General features: G+C 33.5%; 1 protein-coding gene across 1 annotated transcript in view; it reads right to left on the bottom strand.

The window, feature by feature from the left end:
- Positions 1-4,044: 4,044 nt before the first annotated feature.
- Positions 4,045-7,144, bottom strand: part of MAMDC2 (MAM domain containing 2) — a 133,373-nt gene continuing 130,273 nt past the window's right edge. The window contains exons 13-14 of the mRNA XM_033124176.1: positions 5,209-5,293; positions 4,045-5,072 (exon numbers count right to left, since the gene is read on the bottom strand). Of these exons, the coding sequence (XP_032980067.1) occupies positions 5,008-5,072; positions 5,209-5,293 (150 nt within the window). The 3' untranslated portion in view covers positions 4,045-5,007. The remainder of the gene's footprint in view (positions 5,073-5,208; positions 5,294-7,144) is intronic.

The following is a 7,144-nucleotide window of genomic DNA, read 5'->3' as shown; positions in this document are numbered from 1 at the left end:
TTTTTCATCATTTAGTTAAGCGTATGTACAGTAGAAACCCACAACTTGTATGTTAGATGTATAACCAAAAGAACTTATGTCACATGGGTACCTGGGTACTTCTACGAGAATATTTTGGCAGCATTGGTCACAACCCAAACACTAGAAACAACCCAAGTATTCATCAATGGTAGAATAGATTAATAAATTGCAGCATAATCATGTGATGGAATACTATACCACAGTGAAAATTCAACATGGCTGAATCTCAAAAACATAATTTTGAGCAAGAAAGACAAATTACAGATATACACATATAGAATTTTGGTATTGGTACTTTATATGGAATTTCGATATGTGGTACTTTTACTATCATTGATATAGATATACGAAGGTCGGACAAATAAATTTGTGAACTCATCCTAGAAAAAGTGCTACATACCTCATTGCTGAATATCACTACAGTCACCTTCGAAGTATTCCCCTTGAGAAGCTATGCACTGACGCCAGCGCGTAGGCCACCCTTCAAAGCAATTTTGAACTCTTTTTCTGGAATGGCCATCAGAGCTGTCATCGTATTACGCTTGAAGTCCTAAATGTCAGCAAAATGTCTTTCTTTCAATATTTCCTTCATCTTTTGGTAAAGAAAGAAGTCATTGGGGGCAGGTCAGATGAGTAGGGAGGGTGTTCCAATACAGTTATTTGTTTACTGGCTAAAAACTCCCTCACAGACAGTGCCCTGTGAGCTGGTGCACTGTCGTGATGCAAAAGCCATGAATTGTTGATGAAAAGTTCAGGTCATCTAACTTTTTCACGTAGCCTTTCCAGCACTTCCATATAGTAAACTTGGTTAACTGTCCAGATGGTACAAGTTCATAATGAATAATGCCTCTGACATAAAAAAATGTTAACAATATTGTTGCAACAACTTTGCGAACTTAATTGTCAGACCTCGTATGTATATATTCATTTACTAGCATTGATTCACGAATATATATTCATTTTACTATCATTAATTATATGTATATATACACTATATATGAAAAATACATGATTTCTTCCTTATTTATTTGAAAATGTCAATATTTTGTCCTTTTGAATGATAAAATTCCAGTTGACATTATTTTCTCTCAACATGTTAAAGATACTGTTCCGTTGTTTGCATACTTTCCTCGTTATTGAGAAGTTTGACTTTAACTTTCATTCCTTTGTACTTCATCTGTGTTTTCATTCTGGTTGCAGAATCTCTTTGCCTTTGGTATTTCATAATTTCATGATGTATCTAGGTATGGATTTGTTTTTTACTTATATTGATCAGACTTTGTTAGACTTCCTGATTTTGAGCATTGTTATGCATAACCAATTCCAAGACACTCTGAAATATTTTCCCTTTGAATATTCTCACTCCACCATTCTCTTCTTCTGGAACTCTTATTTTAATACACTAGTCTCATTCACTGTCTCCTTTATCTTTTTCACTTCTTTATCTTTCTATATATACTGCATTGTGGTTTGTTATTTTATATTTTAGCTCATTATCTCTCTTTTATTAGATATTTTCTTTTTCCACTGAATTTTTTATTTTAATGACTATATTTGTCATTTGCAGAAGTTCTATTTGGTTCTCTTTAAAATCTACCTGCATGTTTTTCATAGAGTATTGTCTTCTGTTATGTTTTCAATGCTTTCTTTTTTTTCTTTTGGTCTCTAATCATTTTTAAACTAGTTAATGTGTCTATCAAAAAATGTCATTATATGAAGTCCGGTTTATCTAATTCTGCTGATCGTTCACAGCTTATTTTTGCTTCTACTGAACTGTTTCACTAAGTGTTTTTAAATTTTGGATTATGAGTCCTTCCTTGCAATTTTGTATGTGGGAAACTTGTGCATCCTGTGTTCAGTGCATGCTCCTTTACAGGAGGTTTATATTTATTTCTAACAAGTGCCCCAAGTGTTTCACTGGCCAGGGATGTATTTTCATGTTAAATTTTTGGTGTGTGAATTTCCAGGCTATGAACTTTTGATAGACCAAAGAGAATATTTATACCTCTTCTGATTTTTTTGAAATCCACATGCATATTTGTACTAAACTAAATGCTTTTATTGAGCATTTGTGTATTTAATCCGGAAATATTTGTTGAGTATGCTAGGCAGTGGAAGTACAAAATTGGCTGAGTGACATTCTTGAGGAGGAGGACATAAAAACAAAAAGTTAGGTTCAGCGTGATCAGTTTTGCTAGGGGTATGTACACAGGGTAAGCAGCACAGAAGAACCATTTGTAGTGGCTGGAGTAGGATGAGCAGAGGGGAAGACATGGTGCTTGTTAAAATGAGCCTTGTGTTGCCAGTAGTAAAAAAAAGACGATAAAGCAACAAGATTACACAGTTGTTTTATCCTTAAGATGGCACTATAAACTCACAATTCCTTTGAAGAGAAAGAATACATAAAAATAACTGTCCAAAAATTTCACTCAAACCTTATAATGTAAACTTGAGTGGCTTTTGTGTGTCAGACCCTAAGTGCTCGTGTGCATTATTTTCATCTAATCTTTATAGCAACCTTAAGAAGTGGACTAAATGCAAACACTGGGTTTAACTTACATTGTTTAATTGTGTGCCTCCCCCAGGGCCGTTTCTAAACCTGAAAAAACCACACTGCGCTTGTTATCCTTCCATATTTTCATCCAGGTGAAATGTATTTAAAATGAATGCCAGAGGCAACCTGGAACGAGAAGAGAAGCATCCAAAAAGCAAATCCTGCAAAAGGAGCATCAGTGAGGGAGAGTAAATTAATCTGCTCACCTTCCACCTCCTGTCTTCTTTTATGTGAACTTCAGGTTGTTTCTCAGCAACAACTGGTAATAATTACCTCCTCCCTTTCTACCCAGGTTCAAACCCAGGTTCAATCTGTGCTTGAACAGATTCAGTTTCCCTGCTTTTAAAATGGAAATATCACTAGATCTACTTCATGGGTTGTTAACAGGATCAAGTGAGTGCATTCACATAAAGCTCTTTGAATAAGGTGTGAAAATAGTAAGTATTCAATAAATGTTAGCTATGGTTATAACTATGGATTTATGTAATCCATGAGCAAGGAGGCTAGTGAATGACTTCATTCATTCACCACATATTATAAACCCCTAACTATGCACTAGATACTATGTCCTAGAGGCACAGTCTTTGTTTCTTTATTCAGTAGATAAGCTCTGGCCAGGTATTATGCTTTGAGGAAATTGCAATATCTGGTACGCTGTTGAATTGGTCAACATCTTGAAAATCGTCCTTCCCCAATGTTTCAACTTTAATTAGGGATTTCCCTGCTATGGATAATTAATCATCATGGATAGAAAGGATTTGATTCATAAAACTTTGCTTTACCATAAAAGTTTATTTTATTTTCGTCCTAACCCTCAGGATGTTTATTCTGTATAGTTGAGTATTTTTTGTTTTCTAAGTAATGCGGCATTTAGGGAGGTATAATGCTCTTTATAGATTAATTTATAAGTTTTGACATTCTCTAGTGGGAAAACCTCCCAACTCCATCAGAACAATGGATTTTTGGCCACACAAAGCAGGAAGAGTTATGGGGTTTGGGGTCAGAGAGAACTGACTCTAACTTTTTCCTCTTAATAACTGTGGAATCTTAAGTAATTTTTCACTCTTCTGAGCCTTGGTTTCCTTATGTCTGAATAGGGAGAATAATATCTCCATCTTGGAGGATGTTCAAAGGGTTAAATTCATTCATACATTCATTCATTTATGCAAGTATTTATTTTTGAGAACCTATTATATACCAGACATTCTTCTGGGTACTGAGACTATGAAAGGAAACAAAACAGGAATTCTAAAAAGATAAAATTGGGAAAATTGAGATTGTTTATGTGAAATAAAACACTTTAAAATTACTTATTCCATCAGTACATGCAGTGCTTATGTCACTAGTAGAAGGCTTCAGAAGCATTTAATTGTGGCAGAGTAGAGATTCAAATTAGAATCTTCAGTGAAATAGAAAAAGATATTGTGATAAATAAAAATAATGTAGAAATTAGATGATTGCTAGTAAAGAGATTTTCAAATTACCTTTTATTATGTAATCTTATAATTTTGTAACAGCTGTTTGGGTATACAAACATGTATATACAATTTTCTAAACACGTAAGTAAAAAGCAGTAGTTTAGTATATCTGCTGGAATTCATATTACTCAAAACCTTACCAAATCATCTATTATAGAAATCAGTAAAATTGTTTAACACATCCTGAAAATTTTTGGCTGTGTGTACATAAACATTTTCAAGCTTGCTTTATAGAAAAAGAGTGCAATTTCTATCCATGTGTTCATAGTGACTTTCAGAAGTAGTTCAAAGGGGGAAGAAAGACGGTAGCAGTGCCTTGTAATACAGCAGTAATTAATACTGACTTATGCTGGGACATCCATGAAAGATCCTTTGTTATCACATGGAGTAAAAATATTTAAAAATCAATATTCTAATTTCTATGACTAAAACATAGAAAATAAGACTTTATTTTCTTAGACTAGTTTGTTACCATGAAAAACTGCATTCATTCTGCAGATATTACTGACACCTCACATTACTTCTTTAAAAATATTTATGATATTTAAAATTCAAACGGAAACCCACAAGACATTCTCCCAATACATTCATTGAATGCAGATTTAAGTGAGCACATCTCATTTTGATTGTGCCCTTTATTTACGTACTTTAAAAATGACTACAATATAGTACATTTGTGTTTTTAAATGATACCAAAATTAAGATGAATGATCTATGCATAACCAGTGGCCTGTATTTCTAGTAACAGTTGTCGTAGGCAAAAAAAAAAAAAAAAAAAAAAAAAAAAAAAAGCCCTGAGTCAGTGTTTTTTTGCAAAAGTAATGAAGATAGTGCTCTGAAGTCATTTTATAACTTATGCAATAGTTAATACTGTCCAGTATTCATTTGTTTTGCTTCCATTTTGATTGAAGAGAGGTATGGCCTTTGTTTAGTTAATCCAATTGAGATCATTTCTTAATATTCAACTTCATTTAAATCCTCAGAATATCCTGATGATTGCTGAGTTACATCTTCCATTTCTGTCAGAAGAAAAATAAACAATAATAGTTTTCTCTATTTATTGTAGAAAAATACTTAATTTGCATTCTTATGAGTTGAGACTATTGCAAAATCCCTTTTCAATCAAGCTCATATAATTGGGAAAAAACCTGTTACCTGCACAGGGTCCTGCTTGAAATTTAATATCATCAATAGCAATATCACTTCTTATTGACACTCCCCGAATGGCTTCAAAAATTACCTGAAAAAAAATGAAGTTTGAATTTAGAAATAGAGTCATCGTTATAAAATCATGCTGGTCAGGAGCAGATGCAGGCTGTGTGAGTCTGGAAGATTAGATTCTTCTGAGAGTCCCCTTTAAGGAAAAGAATACAAAATCACACATTCAAATTTAGGTACAAAAAAGGGAATGCTTATTTGGAATTCAAAGAAATTCACAACAAATTACTGGAGCCTTGGAGATTCAGGTCCCTTTCTTCTGAGATCTCTGTAGACAATTTCCCAGAAATGCTCACCTTAAAATGCTTCCTGGTGGCAATCTGGTTTCTCCACCCCACCTAGAACATTCCACTCCCAGCACTCACAGGGCCTATGAAAGTGATGGGTCCAAAAGCTTACGCTTCCTTAGGCTCGCCATAAATCTACCTTTGACACTGGTACTAGGTGGAAGAATTTAATATCACTGATGAGACCCATGTATGAACAGCAAAGTATAATAATTCAATTTACCAAAAAGATAGTGGTTCACTTATCATGTTAAATAACATAACATCCGAGAAAGCTCAAGAAGAGGGAACCCCTTTTATGACTTTAGATCCTAAGAAGAAAGTAACTATTCAAATATTCCGGTTCTAGGGCAAATAGATTACAATTTCTATGGCTGCTCCCCAAATGGTTGATAAAACACTGAATACTCCAGGGAGGTCGTTGGTAATAAAACATGTCCAAAAGACACATTTGCTCTGCTCATTTTATGAGCAAATGACTCCCCATTGGATGAGTTTATGATTTAAAGTAAATCAAAGACTATAAAGTGGAAAATTAATAATCATATGAAGCTATCTTGAAATTAATGACTCACAAATGCTTTATTGACAGAAATGTGGCAAAATAACATTAATAAAAATTCTAAGGACCCAACCCTAAACAAGAATCCCAATCAATGACAAGAAGAGAAAAAAAGTGTCTTAAGAGATCTAGATAGGAAGATATATGAATACAGTTAAAAAGCATGTTGGTTTTCTGAAAAATAAAATCTGTTTTTGACTACCAAGTCTGCAATGTAAAGTGTAACAGACAAATTACCTGATGGAATTATATTCTTAATAGTCTGTGGTTGGGTCAAACACTTGATTTCATAAAACTTTCTCCTTTGAATTTCCTTAATACTTGGGTGATAACTATTTATAGCATTATGATTTTCCTTTTGTATTATAGGTACACATCCTATTAGTAAATAATTGTGGTTGTTTAAAATTAAGATAAAAATTTTTTTTCTTTTAATTTAAGTGTGTTATTTTTTCAAATGGTTACTAAGAAATTAGGACATAAATACTTATTAAGTTGTTTGGACACAACTACTTAAGAAATGAAACTGTTAGGTATTTCTTTTGGTCTAGGGGCACCAGAAAAAATTACTGAAATTAAGGGCACCAGGAAAAAAATTTGGAGACCTGGCCTTTGCCGAGTGCCCAGCACATAATAATTCCTAGTAAATGTCAGGCAGTATAATGAATATGAATGATGTAAATATTTCAGTGAGCTGAGAATTTGTCTAACATTTTCTTTCAATGGTGTCGAAATATTAGAAACCAGGGAGGAAAACATCTGAGAGCAGATAAGGAAAGGTAAGTAAGGAATTCAAAGGAAATTAAATCATTTTGTTTTTGATCAATAGCAACTCTGGTTCTGCTTAACATTTTAACAAATCCCTTAGGAAGGAGCATAATTAAAATTTTGCCACTTGTTAACATTTCTTCTACAAGGATAATCGGATGATTGGAATGTCATCGGAGGCCACCCGTATATTTTTCCTGGAGGTTGAATCTCAAATGTCAGCAGTACTACACAATTCTAAAAATCGTCTACACCT

Source organism: Rhinolophus ferrumequinum, chromosome 12 (assembly GCF_004115265.2).
Source record: "Rhinolophus ferrumequinum isolate MPI-CBG mRhiFer1 chromosome 12, mRhiFer1_v1.p, whole genome shotgun sequence".
In the NCBI taxonomy this organism is placed as follows: Eukaryota; Metazoa; Chordata; class Mammalia; order Chiroptera; family Rhinolophidae; genus Rhinolophus; species Rhinolophus ferrumequinum.
Note: the sequence above shows the minus strand (reverse complement) of the source record. Positions and strands in the feature narration are given on the sequence as shown.